Source organism: Pteropus medius, unplaced genomic scaffold, assembly GCF_902729225.1.
Source record: "Pteropus medius unplaced genomic scaffold, Ma_sr-lr_union100, whole genome shotgun sequence".
Classification (NCBI taxonomy): domain Eukaryota; kingdom Metazoa; phylum Chordata; class Mammalia; order Chiroptera; family Pteropodidae; genus Pteropus; species Pteropus medius.
The window spans coordinates 20,769,873-20,787,382 of record NW_024351730.1 but is presented as its reverse complement, the minus strand read 5'-3'; the positions used below and the strand labels follow the sequence as shown (position 1 = coordinate 20,787,382).

The window sequence follows — 17,510 nt, the reverse complement described above, 5'->3', positions numbered from 1 at the left end:
GTTGCAAAAACAATTCTTGGATACACATTTCACCTAATTTCCCTATTGTACCATACATTGCTACAGTATATTTGTCACAACTAATGTCGGTATGTTACCACTAACTCAATTCCATACTTAAATCAGATTTTATTAGCTTTTCCCTAGTATCCTTTTTGCTCCAGGATCCCACTTTTTACATTTAGTCATCCTCTCTCAACCTCAGACTTTGCTTTTAATGACTGACAAGGACTACTGGTCAAGTAATTTGTAAAATGTCCTTCAATTGGGGTTTTCTTAGGTTTTTCTCATGGTTAGGCTGGGGTTATAGGTTTGCGGGAGAAATCACAAAGGTGTCATTCTTATTGCATCTTATCAAAGACTCAAATCAACATGACATGTCACTGATGATGTGAATTTTGACCACCTGGCCTAGACAATGTTTGCTAGGTTATTCTAAAGTTCCTATTTTCTTGCTCTCGACATTTTTTTTTTTTAAAGCAAGTTACTAAACAGCCCACATTCGAGAGTTGGGGAGTTAGAATCCATCTCCTTGAAAGAACAGTAGTTACATAAGTTATTTAGAATTTTTCTATATAGGAGATATGCCATTTCCCCTCCCCTCATTTAATCCTTTGTATCAGCATGAACTCATGGAGTGTCGGCTTCTGGGTCCCCTCAGCAGACAGCAATATGTCTGTGTGCCAACCCATATATGCATACATGTCTAACTACTTTCTGTATCCTTCTGGAAAGCATGATTTTTAAATATGGTAAAATGTACATAACGATCATTTTCAAGTGTACATTTTTGTGGCATTAAGTACACTTAGATTGTGCAAACACTACCACCATCAGAACTTTTTCATCTTCCCAAACTGAAATTCTACCCATTCCACACCCTTCTAACCCCAGAAACCACCATTCTACATTGCCTTTGAATTTGATTGCTCTAGGTACCTCATACAATTGGAATCACATATTTGTCCTTCTGACTGGCTTATTTAAGTCCTCAAGTTTTATCCATGTAGTATGTGTCAGAATTTCCTTTTTCAAGGTTGAATATTTCATTGTATGGATTGCTATGTTTGGTTTATCCCTTCATTGCTCATTGGGCACTTGGGGTGCTTCACCTATGGCTATTGTGAATAATGCTGTTGTGAACATGGGTGTATAAATATCTGTTCAAGTCCCTGCTTTCACTTCTTTTGGGTATATACCCCGAAAGGGAATCGCTGTTACGTGGCAATTTCATGTTTAATTCCTTTAGGAACTATAATACTGTTTTCACAGTGGGTGCACTATTTTACATTGCTACAACAGTGCACAGGGGTTCCACTTTCTCCAAAGAAGTTTTTAATTTTGATGAAGTCCAACTTATTTTTTCTTGTTGCCTATTATGTATTTGTTGTCTTATCCAGGAAACTATTACTAAATCCAATGCCACAAATCTGTTTTCTTCTAAGAGTTTTATAGTTCTAGCTCTTATGTTCATGTCATTGATCCAATTGGAGTTAATTTTTGTATGTTATAAAGGTCCAACTTCATTTTTTTCACATCTGGATATCCAGTTTTTGCAACATGATTTGTTGAAGACTGTCCTTTCCCCATTGAATGGTCTTAGCGCTCTTGCCAAAAATCATTTGGACATACATATGAGGGTTTAATGCCAGGCTCTATTCTATTCCATTGGTCTCTATGTCTTTTTATGCCAGTATCATTCTATTTTTATATCACTGTAGCTTTGTAGTTAAGTTTTCAAATCAGGAAATGTGAGACTTCCAACTTTGTTCTTTTTCAAGATTTTTTTTTTTTTTTTTTTTTTTTTTTGCTATTTGGGTGCCGCTTAAGTCCATATGAATTTTAGGAAGGCTGTGTCTTTCTGCAAAAAAATTAGGATTTTTTGAGAGAGATTACATTGACTCTATAGATGGCTTTTGGTAGTATTGACATCTTAACGATATCAAGTATTTCAATTCATGAACACAGGGTATCTTTCCATTTATTGGTATCTTTACTTTTTTTAAACAATGTTTTATAGTTTTCAGTGTACACATTTTTTGCCTCTTAAGTTTATTCCTAAATGTTATTCTTGTTGATGCTATCGTAAATGGTGGAAAGCACAATTTTTAAGTAAGATAGGCCTAATATTAAGTCAAGGTGTTTGTGACTTGGTCCCCCTGCTTTTGTGGGCGGCTACACTAATAACAGATCTTTGGAGCTTTGTTTAAAAAAAAAAAAAAGGCTAAATAGCTTATGTGTGATTCAAACTAAAATCTCAAGTGGCTAATTACTTATTCTACCGTATAGTCCATGTATAGTCCACTGCCTCTTTTCAACTTAATTCAAAACTAATTATAAAATAACTTTTGCTAATTTAGGGTAATTCCTGAATTCCTCAGATTATCTGTAGCACCTAGAACACTGCTGATACATATAGGTAGCCAAAAATAAGGATAATGAAGAATCACAAATATATTTTAAAGGGAAAAAAAAGACAACAAACCAGGCTAAAATTATTGTGTTTTATTTTTCCTTAAAACTCAGCTTCACCAAGTAAAAGGCCAGACTTAGGAAATAACTCTTTCTTGGGCTGTAACCCTTTTCAGGAGATAGAATTTATCAAATACCACGGTTCCAGGATGTTTCCACCTCAGAATTCTAAACCAGTTACAGAATTTTATCTTCTTAGGTCTTAATTCAAATCAAACGATCTAGACACACATAACATAATCAGAATAGCATATACCATTTCTTTACTTCCCCTGCTGAATGCACTTCCCTCTTTTCCTCCATAGGGCTTGTTACTAAAAGATGTTTGTGTCTCATACTTGCCACGAAACTACCAGTTCTAATTTTTGGCTCAGATTAAGGAATCCCTTATTCAAGAAAGAATTTAATAAATATTCTGAGCTAATTGTTCTCAGCCACGGACAAATTAAATGTTTTACTTTACACCTGACTTAGCTTTGCTTTCAATGCTTATCTGTAAAAGTCAACACCTATCTTTGAAACTCTTAACAATTTCCATTATGACTTGGAGAAGGAGGGAGGGAGGGATTGGGGAAGAGAGTTGTTTTGTAGTAGGTGACTTTGAAAAGGGGAGATATTTACTTTTGAAGTCATTAAATGGAAAAACAGCAAATGTTCCTCCTCATTCTGATAATGAAAACACTAGCAAGCCAAGACCAGAAAATTCTGGTCCTGAAACTCTAATATATTATAATGTTTTAAGTACATTCAGAATTTATATTACTCTAATTTCTTTTCCCTGAGTCTGGGTTCACAGTTTGATCAAGATACTTTAAAGAGGTAGTTACTGGGGGTGAAAGGAGACAATGTTTACATCTAGCAGCACCTGGGAAAATATCTAACATCTGTCATTTTGATCTGTTAACATTTATCTTTCTCCCTTGAATATGCAACTGTAATAAAGAAGATTATTTTCCTTTTTATTCTTATCTAAGGACCCTCTCTTCTATTATATCTATCCCAGTATTATCATTATTCATAAAAGTGAGCAGCCATTCCAAAGACATGTTATAAAATAAACCCTACAAAGTGGGGTTGTTTAGATTTAGAACAGAGAGGCTCAACTGAGTAACATTTATTCATTATAGTTCATGAGGGAAAATGTGCAAAATTTCCAGCACCCCCAACCATTGCCTTTTCTCCCTGGACCTGGTTTATTTAAATCATTCCTTCTGACTCAAGTTGATGTTAAGATCTGGGCTCTAGGGAGTCCCGATATCTAACACAGGGAGAGATTTTGCTCCAGGTCTCACCCTCCAGTCTTACGATGGGCTATTGGAATACTGTTTTATTAGATGCTCGTGACAGGGATTGCAAACTCGCTCAGGCTTGATACTTGAAGGAAGAGGCAGTTCGTTTGTTGAACAGGCATTACAGAAGGTTCCTCTGCAGTTCTTACAAACATTCTACAAGGAGAAGTGGAGGTTAGGTAGGGAATAGAAGAGCAAGGCATAAGGATGCATGGGATGTAAAAGGCTGAATACAATAAATGCTCAATACCTAATCAAGTATTGACTGAATGTATCTGACTAAACACAGTCTGTCTACATAGGAGCTTACAGGCTTACAGTCTAGTTCTTAGATCTAAATGAAGAGAAGCAGTGATACAGAATAATAAGTACAGATAATACAAATTCTTTAGAACATATACTCTCATTCACTATAGTCAGTTAGGTAGGCAAATTCTAAAATTAGTTTGCAAGTACCTAAGCATACTCCAAGTAAGGCAGGCAGTGACTTAGCAGTGGATTGGGTAGCCAGCCTAAGATTAAAAAATTTGCTGAGCATGAACTGAAAGTTAATTCCTAAGACACTGCTGTGCTTAATGCTTTCCTGTGATGCTCTACAAGCACATCTTTGGGATACCAGTGCAGCAGAACAGATTCCTACATCCTGTGTTTAGGAGAATTACATCTCTTTATTAAGTATTTTGAATTTTTAGAGGCCAAGCAGTAGGACATCATGAGGTCTTTAATACTGTCACTGTTAAGACTGTGGTAGGGTGGTGCACATGTAGCTCCAACATTCCCCTACAAAGGCTGTGAAGAGTAATATCACCTATGAATAATCTCCCAAACAATTCATCTTCCTGAGGGTGCAGTGGAGGTAGGGGATCACATATTTAAAAGCCAGGGAAGAATTTTCCTCTGACCTACTACTCAGAAAAGCCAGAATTAGATTAGCTGTTTCTTCTATTTTGGAACATATTTCTATAATCACAACTTCCAATTCTATGAAGGCAGTTCATCTTTATCTGATTCTGCTAATTTAAGACTAGGCCATATTATAATTTTGCTTATTAAAATTCAGCATGATCACAAATGGTGGTAGGCAGGTTGTGATCCAGAATTTGTGCGTGTTTCCTTCTCTCTTCCAAGCACTTGTTTCTTACACTCCTTTGTCCATGAGATTTCTTGAGGCTCTACTGTGAGCTGGGCACCGTATTAGATCCTGGGGGGTACTACTGTGAGCAAAGCACAGATGAGGCATCACAGACATTCTTTTTCAGCGCTTCCTTCACTCTGCCTACTCTGGGATAACAAACTGGGAAAGTGCTTAGGCAGAGTCCCTTGAGAATCTGAAAACAAGTGGTTTATTGGAGAGAGCTCATTTCTCTCTCAGAGGCTGTTTCTCCAAATAATTCAAACTACGCCCCTCCCCCAAACCTATCTTATCCATTCGAAGTAGGATGGAGGACTAGAAAGAGTGCAGACTTTGGAGCCAAAGTCAGGTTGCATCTCAGCTTTACCACTTATGGCTTGAGTAACTTTGGGAAATATACTTAATATCTCTGAGCCCAAGGTTCTTCATCTATAAAGTGATGGCACAAAGGACATAAACTTCGCAAGAACAGGACTTGGTCTACACTTTGCTCATTACTCTTTCTCTAGCACATGGAATAGCACATTCCACACAGTAAGCACTCAACAAATATTTATAAACTTATGTTTGTTTTAAATTATTTTAGTTGTTTATATTTAACAGGGATTTACTACCATGATTCACTATGACTGAAATAGGTACACAATAAATGCTTCCTCCTTTTGATTTTGTCTCCATTTTCTGCACTCTACACAGCAAAGTCCCTATTATTTATTAGAAGGGACCAGTGGTGGGTGAAGAGCCTGTTCATTTCTCACCACCATTACCTTTGTTAGGTTGCCATCTTGCTGGCATAGCTGACACATCTGTGACTTTTCAGAGAGCAGCGGTTGATCCTAAACCACATAACAAGCCAGTTAGTTTCCCTTAGCCCCAGAATATTACTTTCAGAATGTGCATTTTTTTTTAGTTATAAAATTAACATTAACAAAACCACACTACAGACTATATGGAAACTAAAGAAACAAATTACATACAGTCCCACCACCTTAATACAACTCTGATAATACTATCATCAACCTTGGAGCTCTTTTAATTTTCATAATAAAGTAACGTGATTTTATTTATAGAAAGAAAATTCAAATATATAAATGTAAAACAAAAAGTTAAAAAAAAGCCCCATCCATCGTCTTGCTCTGCCATGGAGAATGGAAAGCTTAATTTTATATCCTAATAGATAAATGACAGAGGAGACTCAGACATAGTAGCATTTATCATGTTTCTCATGGGGTTGTCATAGACTATCTGCAAAGTATTTTACAACCATTGTTTGCATATTTCTAAATGATCAAGAAGTATTTTTTCTCTCCATTTTATATAAGGAAAACTAAGGGGAAAGTAGGCATGGTGAGCTCTCTTAGGTCTCATAGTATGTCAAAGAGAATTTCAAATAAGAAATGAGAACTGTTGTTTACTTAGTAAATTTCTCAAAGCTGTACTACTCCCTGTGAGAGTTTCAGGCAAATGCATGTTTTTTAGGACATTGTTAAAAGGACAGGACACAGAAGCCTGTTTGCATGCATTTCCTGCCCACTCACTCTGCCTTTTTCATAGCCGGGCATGGTATAGCCAACTATGTAATTTATACAAGATGCTTTAGAAAAGCAGACTCAGTTACCTGTTCATCCACAGGGTGAGACTGCAGCCTAGAATGAAAAATTAAAACCAGTAAAAACAGCAACTTACTACATTTCCATTTGTATCATTTCAAAAGCACAAAAAAAGCAATACCATGGTTCTTTTATGATTTGGGGACCAATATAATCACTAATACTGAATTCTAAAGAGAGGAAATTTTGGTTGTTAAATCTATTGCTCGAATCTGATCCTATGGTTCCTATTTAAAAATTGATTGAGTTATATTTTGTTTCCTTTTTACTACCAAGAAAATAGTATTTATTTTTCCAAACCTGTAAAACGCCAATGCCACACATTTTAATAGCTTTTTTCCTTGATATTATAGAAATCTATTATGTCATGTATTAGTCGCCCCCCCCCCGCAATATTATTAAAATGTGAACTTTAGCAAATTAATCAAGGAAAAAGAAATGAATGAGATGGTCACATGAGGACCCATTCAGGTTGAAATATTTCTTCATGAGACTCAGCTGAGCTAACCCTGATTTTCCCAACTTAAAAAAGAACTTAAAGAGGAAAGCAAAGTCTACTTTCAGTTCTAGGGAAAATGTACCACAGATCTACAGTGGCTTCAATTCGCTTTGGTCGAGTGGCAGTTTGACCACCACTGTGACCAGGTTTTCAGCTGTTCCTTGGACCACAATCCCAGGAAGACTGAGACTGTCGTAAGACTGGTTCAGGCCAGCACAGGTCTTGGAAGTAGCTATTATATAGTGCAGAGACACAGGACTTAAAAAGGGAAGACAGGATAAGTAGAGGCAACTTGGGTGTGCCACCTAGCCTCTGTGCACTTTTCAAGCTTTCTCATCTGTAAAGTAGGAATAGATGATTAAATTTTTCTAAGGAGAATTAAATTTGTAAGGAGATAATGAATGTGAAACACATGTTCAAACTGCAGAACACAATATAATTACAAGGTTGTATTGTCTTATATTTCCAGGGCCTAAGTCAGAATCTGGCATGTAAGACACTCCTGATAGTGACTTGATTTTAGTATAGAACGAGGCTGACTCTGAAATGTACTTTCAGGTCCTGGTTAATTTTACGGCCTTTCTAGTTCCCTTCCATGGCCCATGCAGAACTGTAGTTTAAGGTTGGTCCTGGATTGGACCATACTCTTTGGGAAAAAATTTAAAGACTTTGGAATCATTCTTAAGGCATTAAAGCCTGGACAGGGACAGACTCCAAAAACTACACTGTACAGTTAGTTCCCTTAAAACCCCTCTCTAAGATATCTTTCCTTATTACTAACTTTTAATTTTTTTTTGGCTGTTATATAGTCAATATTTTTAGAGTAGTTTTAGGTTCATGGAAAATTGAGCAGAAGTAGATTTACCATATATTCCACTCACCCTCCTACCCTCCTCCAATATCAACATTCTGCACCACAGTGGTACACGATGTTACAACTGATGAACCTACGTTGACACATCATGATTACTCCAAGTCCATAGTTCACCCTGGGGTTCACTTTTGGTTTGTACATTCTATGGGTCTGGACAAATGTATAATGACATGTACCTATCACTATAGTATTATACAGAGTATTTTCACTGTCTTATAAAAACCTCTGTGCTCTGCCTATTCATTCATCCATACCCCTGGCAACCACTGTCTCCATGATTTTGCCTTTTCCAGAATTTCAAGTAGTTGGACCTATTTTGTTTTTTCAATGCAGTGGCACTATATAATATTTTGTTATATACCTGTATGCTAATATACATAATTGTTAAACGTCAATTTACTGGAAACAATCCTATGCTCTTCATAGTGAGCAAATCAGATGAAGAATTAAGAAAAAGGAATAAAGTCCAACTGTTTGAGACCCTGAAGAGAAAGGAAATAGGGGCATTAGAGGATGTGAAACACAGCTGCCTTAGCACACAGGTGGAAACAAATTATACTCAAGTGCATTAAGAACCTCAGAAGTGCTATGACTTGTGCTTCATTATCTTGTGATACCAATCCAGCAAAGATTAGAAATACTTTTAAGTGATAATTGGAGTTTTAGGATTAACCAGCTAAGAGTCAGGCCAGTTTGATCACCCTTCTTTTTTTCTAAAATGGACTAAATGGGTTTAGTTTAATATGTTACAATATTTACTTGGTTTATTATTTACTCACTTTCCTTTCAAATTATCTTTCTAAAATATTAATATTACAAATCAGTGTCCAGTCTTGTGTCATTGCCAATGTATAGTAAAAGCTCCCTCTTTCCCATCAATGCAAAATAACTTTATATCTTAGTTAATACTTTATTAACAAACACCTGTGGCTTTCTTCCAGGGGCTTTTTTAGTTTAACATTTTCCTCTTGAATTTTGTGCTTCCCATCCTGCCAAAAGAAAACAGCCCAATTTATTAATTATTCAGAAAGCTAAACGATGATGTTGCAGACATTTTTTTTTCTGTATTGTGTTAGCTTCGGTATAAAGCTAAGCAAGTTTTTTGTTTGTTTGTTTGTTTTTAGGGAAGGAATTTAACTTTCAAGATATTTTTCCTCATTCTTTGTTCCAAGTAGTTTCTTAACAAATTATTATGATACAGTTTGCAAGAAATGGTTTTCACAGTGGATATTTTCTTTAATTCTTGAGATTCAAATAAAATTCAAAATGTATCTTTTTACTTGAAAAGTGGGCTCAAGGTATCAGTTACTTCTTAGAAGAAAAAGATATTATAGATAATTATATATATGAATATGTATAATTATATATATAAATATGTATAATTATATATGTATAATTATATATAATAATATATAAAATTCTCCCCTATCAGCTGAGTGCTGGAAAACTGACAGAACCAAGCATGGCCATATCCAGCAGACTGTGTAATCCGCTGTACACTCAATCAAGCAGATGCCTCAATGCCATGACAACTTCTACAGCTTATACAACTTGAGGAGTTTTCTACTCTGAAATGTCAATGTAAAGTTCCAAACTGCATTTCTACCAATGCTCTTAAGCCCTGCTTAGGCAGCTTCTAGGAATAAATAAGTATGTGTGTGCCACAGAAAGAATAAATTCTTTCTGTGGCACACACATACTGTTGCCTGCCTTGAACTGCTGGCTATAAGCCTCCAAAAGTAGAATGCACATTCTTAGACCACTCAAGTATCGAGGAAGGGAGGTCAATTCAGTATTTAACCTGCTGGAAACCCTACTGCAGGGCAATTCGAGATTGAGAAATGCAAAGCCTAAATGGAAAAACAGGGTAAGATAGGCCAAGATTTTAGTAAACTTGTGTAAGCCCTTATAAGTACATTTTGTTTGCTAAACTAAAATAATAAAGACAGCATGCTACACAGAGAGTGGTAGTTTGTACACTAAATTAGCAATAACAAATAGTATATAATAAATTTCAATTTACCATTCTTTTCTACTCTCCAGAAAAGTAGCAGCTTACTCTCTAGAAATTTTAAGTAAGAAACTTAAATTTAACCTACTTTGTTATATATAAATGTACAAAGAAGGTAATTTTTCTGATTTTATTATTTGAAGAGGCTGGGGCTCCTGTTTTCTAGGTTCCAGAGACGATCATATCCAATTTTAGCTCCTTCACTGCTACGGGTGCTGTAGGTCTCTTCCTAATACTGTGCTGAAGAAACTTCTACTCCTGCTCTTTAAACCACTCTACATTACTTTCCCTTCTCTAAGCCTAGTTTCCGCTTTTTCTAATTTTCCCAAGAGAAGTACTTTGAGTGTGCTAAAACTGAAATCCTCATGATTTTGAAAAAGGTGTACAAAAGCAAATCCACATTTAAGACAATTCTGTTAAAGGAGAACTCAGGGTTAGGGTGGGATTACTATACCATACTATTAAAAATATTAGCCAGCAAAAGAAGTCTAAGAAACACATTTTTGTTAAGATATTGAAATAATCTTAAAAGGAATAATAGGGGCACTGGAAATCATGGTTATTAATCCCCTTTTCCAAATGAAATCAAGTTAGAGAGAGCGTCCTAGAGGTAGACTCAGCATCAAGCTTTCATGTGTTCACTCCAGCTCTAGCCTGCCATCCACATGCTTAAGGCCATAGCAATTAAGCACGTGTTCCATGAGAGGAAACTGTCTAGCCCATCAAGGTAGCCTCTAAATATTAAGTAAATAAACAAAGGAAAAACAATTGTTACCGTTTTGGGTTCTGGCTTCTGGGAACCCTTTCCTGGGGTGCTTCTGTTGTACTGTAACCTTCTTTCTCTTTCCTGTTTTAGTTCTAACTCAAGCTGGTTCCTGGGATAGGTGGGAGAGGAAAAGGATGAACATTTGGATTTCTGTACCCATAGTCTCTAAAGAATACCAAATCCTTCTCTTAAAGTTCAATAATTAAATTTTAATACTTGATTAATAGAAAGTTACCACATATATATGGGCAGCCAGGTTTTAAAGTATTAAAATACACTATAATAAAACCAGTAGTATTAAAATACATATAAATTTAATCTTTCTTAGATTAAGAATGTACTTTTAGACCACAGGGAAGGAGTAGGGGGGAAGTAGATGGGGTATAAGGGGTCAAATATTTGGTGACGGAAGGAAATCTAACTATGGGAGGTAAACACGCAATGCGATATATATATATAACATACTGCTGAATTGTATGTATTGAAATGTATTGGATTTTGTTGATCGACGTCACCCCGATAATTTTTAATTTTAAAAAATGCACTTTTAGATCTCCCAGTACCTGAGGGTCACCATTCTGAATATCAGTGTTTAATATTAAGTCTTAATGAAAAGTTGTAGATAACTGAATAACTGAAAGACAGTATTTATAAATTTCAGCAAAATATAGTATGAAAGCACTGATATTGTAGTCCCATTTTATATTAATTAGCTGGTCTCTCTCTACATTTATGTGGTCAATTCCCAGCTACACCCCTAAACCACTTCACTAGTGTCCTTAGTAGCAGCTATGTGCTTTTATATCTAACAACAAAGTTCTATTTGTAGTCAGTGGCTTCAGCACAGAATTGAGTCTCATTTGAGAGATAATATGGAAGAATGGTTAAGGGCCTTGAGTCAGTGAGAGGTTTTTAGAGTGTTGCTACTTATTAGCTTAATTGTGTGCAGTTGGACAAAGTTAACCCCTCTAAGCTTTAATTTCATCTGAAAATGGGGATAATAAGTTCACCTGCTAATATACTAATAGGGTTGAGGGTAAGATGTTAGGAGAAAATGCATGTGAAGTACTTAGTTAAGTAGCTGGCACACATTAAGAATCCAGGAAATAAGTTATTATTAGTGCTATGTTGGTTATTAATTCTCTTACGCCTTCGTTATTTTTCTGGGGCCTTGGGTTCTAATTTCCTAATTCTTTGATCGCAAAGGATGTTGACAAGATTTTGGGAATGTTAATGTATGTGAAGCTTTCTGAATTCTAATTCCAGAGAAAGGACACTGCAAAGACAGAAAGGAGATGGCTGGATCATGGGCCCCCTTCTCTTGCTGTCTAGCCTTGGAATTACCCATGACCACCCTGTTAGTGCAAGCCGCCCTCTCGTCACCGCTGCCTGGTGAGCTCCTCTACTTCCAGCTGCAGACTGTTGATCTTCTCTCCGAAGTCTTGCTTGAAGAGCCGGTTGTCCAACTCAGCAGACTGGCGGCATCGCTCAGCCTGGCGCAATCTGGATGTGAGCCACATGAACTTGTGATAAAAAACAAAAGCCATGGTGGGGAGGAAGACCAAGTTCACAACACAAAATAAAACAACCCAAGGAAGAACGCATGGAAAGACAGAGGAAACAACAAACTTTTCAGGACAAAGGGAAGACATTATGGGGGGAAGATGGAGAAGAAACAAATTCTAAAGAAAAGCAAGATGAAGGTGAACCAGGCAGAGGAAAAGTGATTTTCCATTTTTTTTTTATTCTAGTACTACAGTTTACAGCCATTAGATGATAAACAACAAAACATCACTTTTTAGAAATTCCATATCCAAAGCCAACCTCAAGCACACAGTTATTAAAGTTAAATCCACTTGTTTGTTTTTATTTCCTAATTAGTGTGGTATTTTATATTTGTTTACACACTTAACTGGAACTTGCAAATGGGCAACTACATTCTTATATGTGGAATTAGGACATTTTCCTGGTCCTTCCCCTAAACCACAAATTGCATTAAATCATTAGACATCATACATCAACCTTTACCCAGGCTCTGGGTTATTATGTAAGGCAAAGCCTTTGTCAGTTTAGCCATCTCTTTCCTTTTCTATTCCTACCAAGTGGTATGTGACTAAGTGGACAAACGATTCAGCACCAGGCCTGTAAAAGATTCCTGACCATATTCTCTGGAAGATCCTGATGTATGTTTTCTGCTATATGTCCTATAACTTTGCACCGAAAAAGAATGTTCTAAAAGGTGAAACATCTGGGACTCTATGTAATAGAATTTGGAAGCATGCTATGTGTAGTCTTTAAAATGTTTTATTTTGCTGTTTAAGCACTCCTTCCAAATGCTCACAGAGAAGGCGACTTGCCACAAAAGGTCGATGAAGATAACAAGAGGTGCAAAATTATAAGAACTAAAATAAGCTGAAGAGCACAGGATCTTCCATGAGGTTAGTCATGTACTCTTTGACTTGATTTTGGTTCAAGTCTGCAAGGACCTATAAAAGCATAGGTGAAATCTATTGTACTCTTAATTTCTGTTTTTCCAAGAAGGTGGTAAAGAATTGCAAGAGCTGGAAGCAAAGGAGTTATCTCTGTCCCTGCCTAAGCAGCTGAAATGCTGCCAATCATACCAGAATGAGAAAAAAAGAGAAAAAAATAAAAAAAATTGCCACAACTTTTTGAATGAAGGTTTAAGGAAAGCCTGTCCCTCCAAATCAAAAGTCGTTAAAGAAAAAAATCAAAGTATTATATGATTATTTACATTGTAAAGCCTAGAAAGTGTTATGCCTGTGTTCACTTGGAGAAAGAAGCCCTGCAAATTATTGTTGATATCTAGTGGGGATCTTTATTTTTAGACTAATAATAAAGAATATAAGTTTATAATTTACCTATTTCCTACTCTGAAATGATTTTCTAATAATTAGAAGGTTAGTTTCACAGAACCTTTAGGAACTCCCCATCAGAACAAAAAGTAACAGAAATTCTTAAGAAAATGTTTCCAGCAAGGAATGACATGCAGGAAACCATTACTTGTGTCAATACCTTGTCGTTTTTACTCCAAAAGGGAAAAGCAGGATAGATTCTTAAAATATGTACTGTATTTTTTTATATAGGAGAGAAGTGTTTTCATTAAAATTGTTCTCTATGAACTACCTAAATAAGAAGTAGAATTGCAGGAAAATGGCAGAGGTAGAGATGACAAATATTAAGAGGGTTTTCCCAAGCTTCCACATTACTGTGTTATCATAAGTTATCTAATCACTAACTTTATCTCTATGTACTTTAAAGAAATGTAAGGATGCTGTTTCCCTCCCCACCCAAAGTTACTAAGGCAAAAAAGTTGCAAGCAATCTTGGTTACTGAGAATAGAACTGTAGTGAAATACTAAGTACTTATCCTGGCTTGGGGATTAAACCTATATAAAGAAAGTGAAAATGGGTCACGGCCTAAGAGACACAGAACTACTTTAGAAGAGTCCAAGTCCATACGGTAGTCACCTCCAGTTCATCACATCTCAACGGCAGTACAAGCACGCTGATACAGACAATGCACCAGAATCGGATATCATCAGGGACTGGGTTGTAAAGGCATCGATAATATGTGTACAAAGCTTCAATTCCCTAGGCTTTTTCTTAATGGAGTATTTATTTATTGGTCAACTGAGAAATAATTTCTCAAAGTTTATTTGGCATTTAATTAAGAACTTATACTAAATCTTCTAACTCTGGGGAGAAAATAAAGAAGAAAAAACACAGCCTATATATCAAACTTCTTTAAAAGTCCAACAAATTCAATTTTTGGTGATATTTTATAAATATCAGAGCCTAAATATAATAACTTTCTTCCTTTTACAATTAAGTTGTGATATCAGACTTGCGAGGTGACCAACTGCAAAATGCCTACTGATGTTTTGGAATCAATTTATTTGCTGCACTATTTAAGGTCTTTGCCTGTTTCACCAAATCCTTTTCACTAAATTAATAAAATAAAATAAAAATTGAGTGGAAGGGAAATGAGAAAATGGATAAACAGGAAAGACAAAAACAGCAAGAGAATTAGTCAGTTTAATACTTGAAGAGATAAGTCATTATTTCAGTTCTGTCTGCTTTAAATTCCAAGTTAAAAAAAAACACTGAAAAATAATTTAAAAAATAGAACATTTCAAAAACACAATTTATGAACACTAAAATCAGTTTGTTGAATCATAAACATGTAACTGCTTATGGTAAACACTTAGATAACTTCCTTGATAAACCGATAAATAATTTTTTATTTAAAATCAGCCAAACCAAAATGTTAAAAATAAAAAAAAATTAATGTTCAAAAAATAAAATAAAATAAAATCAGCTAAACTAGATGTTTCAAGCTTATTTATTAATTTTCAAATAACTTCTGAGTTAACATTAATATGCAGTGGCCACTGAGGACCCTCCCTGGTCAAGAATCATTTAGATAAAAGTCATCCATTCATCCATTCGTTCATGTATCTACTAAATGAACGGCTTGTACATTCAAGGCACTGTGAACTAACCTCAAGGAGTGCACATTCTCATCAAAAGATACAATAAAATACATCAAGAGTTATAAGGTAAGGCATAAAGTGAGATGTGCTATAAGCAGTATGGACAGGTACGGATATAAGGCCATGGGAATCCCAACAAAGTTAGACTGGCAGATTATTTTTAGCTGGGAAGAAGTAACAAAGGAAGCTGTGAGTAGGTGTCATCTGAGCTCGAATGTAAAAAATGTATCTGAAGAACAAGGGAGTGGGAAGAGGAAGGGCATTTCCAGTGGATGGAACTATCAGGAAAGAAATGAATGGGAAAATGGGAAGTATGTCCAGGGACCAGTAAGTAGTTTAGTTTTGTTCAAGTGCAAAAAAAGACGATCAGTGAATTTATTAAAGGTGGCAACACAGGCAAGGCAACACTGAATGACCATGGGTGCCTGAGCTTGAAGTCTCAGCCATTTCTCTTGGCAGCTGAGTCACCAGAAAGAAAATGGTGGTTTCAGACCAAAAACGAAACAAAATTAGCAGAGGGAGAGGATGTATGTTGTAAGCTGTAGGTATTGGGGGGAAGTAGCTAGTCAGAAGATGAAAATGCAAGACTGGTTTCCAGATGGAAGACAGAGCTGGAGACAGATTTAAGAGCTGTGGGTAGGAGGTGACAGTGGAAGCTATAGAACTGTTCAGGAGAAAGTAGAGAGTAGAGGAAGATGGGAGAGAGGAGAGAAAGAGGTTAAAGTTAGTAAAAGGGCCCTCAGTATCTCTACATCACCTTGCACTGCAGTATTCAAAGACGTTAGTGATGAACAATAAAATAACAGAACCACAAACATATTTAAAAGTAGCTTTCACCCTTGCTACATATCCCCTCCCCTAACACATGACGCTAAAACAGGATTAAATGAGAGGGTTATAGTTGCACTATTCAAACAGTCAGGAAAGGCTGACATTTCTTAAAAAGGTCTTCAGTGACATCTTAAAAGACATAAAATTGTATTGGCTTTCTTTCGACCCACATGCCTGATGTTAAGTTGGGAGAATTTCATATACTTTCACTTTGCCAAATGCATAGCACATTCTCTTCACTTCTAGCACTGAAGAACCAAAGTGTTTCACTAAAGAAACAGCACTTTACCTTTGTTCGAGTTGTTTAATGGTAGCAGCCATCTGATTAGTCTTCTCTTCTAAGCGACTGTTTAGTTCACTTTTCTGCTTTACTCCTAAGTCTGAACTCTGTTATGGAAAAGAACTATGGGTGATGTACATATAACACAAAATCCTGGAATAAATCACACATGCCTTTTGAACCCAATAGTAACTGGGAAATAGAGAAATAGAAATGTCTATATATTTGTATATCAGTTAATTCCCAAGTGGAAAAAGAACAAAAAGCAATGTTTAAACTTAGTAGTAGTATATGCAGCTTGGTCACAAAAATCGACATCAGAAAGTTCATCAACTTATCATATTCCAGTATAAAAGCTAATGGGATACAAAACTAACTCAGTTGGCAGGTTAGACTGCAGAGTAGAAATTATCTTGTAGGCTAAAAAAGATCCCTTTCCCCATTACAATTTGAGAAGTGGCTATGGCTTTCCAGAATAGCAATACAGGATCCTGCGATGGTCTGATTCCTAAAGTGGTTTATTGGCAGCTAGCCTCAAAATGAGATGTGACTCCTTCCTCTTGTATTTAAAGTGTGAGTCTAGAGAACAAGAGAGGCAGAAGGAAACCTGGGATTTTACTGAGCCAGTGAGCCTATTTCCATTTTCCCTACCTGTAGCTTAAAGGCGAGTTCATGTTTGAGAGCCCTGAGATCATCCAGCTGCTGCCGCAGACACACCAGGGCATCCTGCTTCTCACAGACATCCTTCTCCAGCATCTTCATAGCCAATTCCATCTCCTGTCTCATGCTGATCTGGATCTCCAGCTCTTTTTCAACATCCTGCCCACAAATACAAATAAATTGCTTACTTTCTTCATTTAAGCAAAAAACCATAAAATTCCACAGGAAAAACTCTCAGATCTAAATATTCTGGCAAAATAGCTATAAAGCTATTATTCTATGCAGAAACATTAACAACAAGAATAATAATTAGGATAATTACAATAACATTTATTCAATATTTTGCAAATCTGAAAAACTTGGTAGGCCAAAGAGTGCTATATAATATGTCTAAAACACACATATTTAAGGTGCCTTCATTAGATATTAAGACAGAAAACTGATGTCATGTCTTATTATAGAAATATATATAAAGTGTTATAGTAGTCAACATAAAATGAAGCGGTTGCAATTATCTTCAATTTGGATATTGTCGACATATTCAGAGCCCAAAGAACCTAAAAGACACTTTGG

General features: G+C 36.0%; 1 protein-coding gene across 9 annotated transcripts in view; it reads right to left on the bottom strand.

Moving 5' to 3' along the window:
* Positions 1–2,490: 2,490 nt before the first annotated feature.
* Positions 2,491–17,510, bottom strand: part of RUFY3 (RUN and FYVE domain containing 3) — a 68,104-nt gene continuing 53,084 nt past the window's right edge. For 3 of the 9 annotated variants that reach the window (XM_039845378.1, XM_039845379.1, XM_039845380.1), the window contains exons 11-18: positions 16,929–17,096; positions 16,287–16,384; positions 12,037–12,156; positions 10,663–10,762; positions 8,801–8,865; positions 6,512–6,539; positions 5,661–5,729; positions 2,491–3,917 (exon numbers count right to left, since the gene is read on the bottom strand). In XM_039845378.1, coding sequence (XP_039701312.1) covers positions 3,774–3,917; positions 5,661–5,729; positions 6,512–6,539; positions 8,801–8,865; positions 10,663–10,762; positions 12,037–12,156; positions 16,287–16,384; positions 16,929–17,096 — 792 coding nt within the window. In that variant the 3' untranslated portion in view covers positions 2,491–3,773. Of the gene's footprint in view, positions 3,918–5,660; positions 5,730–6,511; positions 6,540–8,782; positions 8,866–10,662; positions 10,763–10,945; positions 12,177–12,377; positions 14,617–16,286; positions 16,385–16,928; positions 17,097–17,510 lie in introns of those variants that run through there. The other 6 variants (XM_039845382.1, XM_039845383.1, XM_039845384.1 and 3 more) reach the window with 4 other exon arrangements.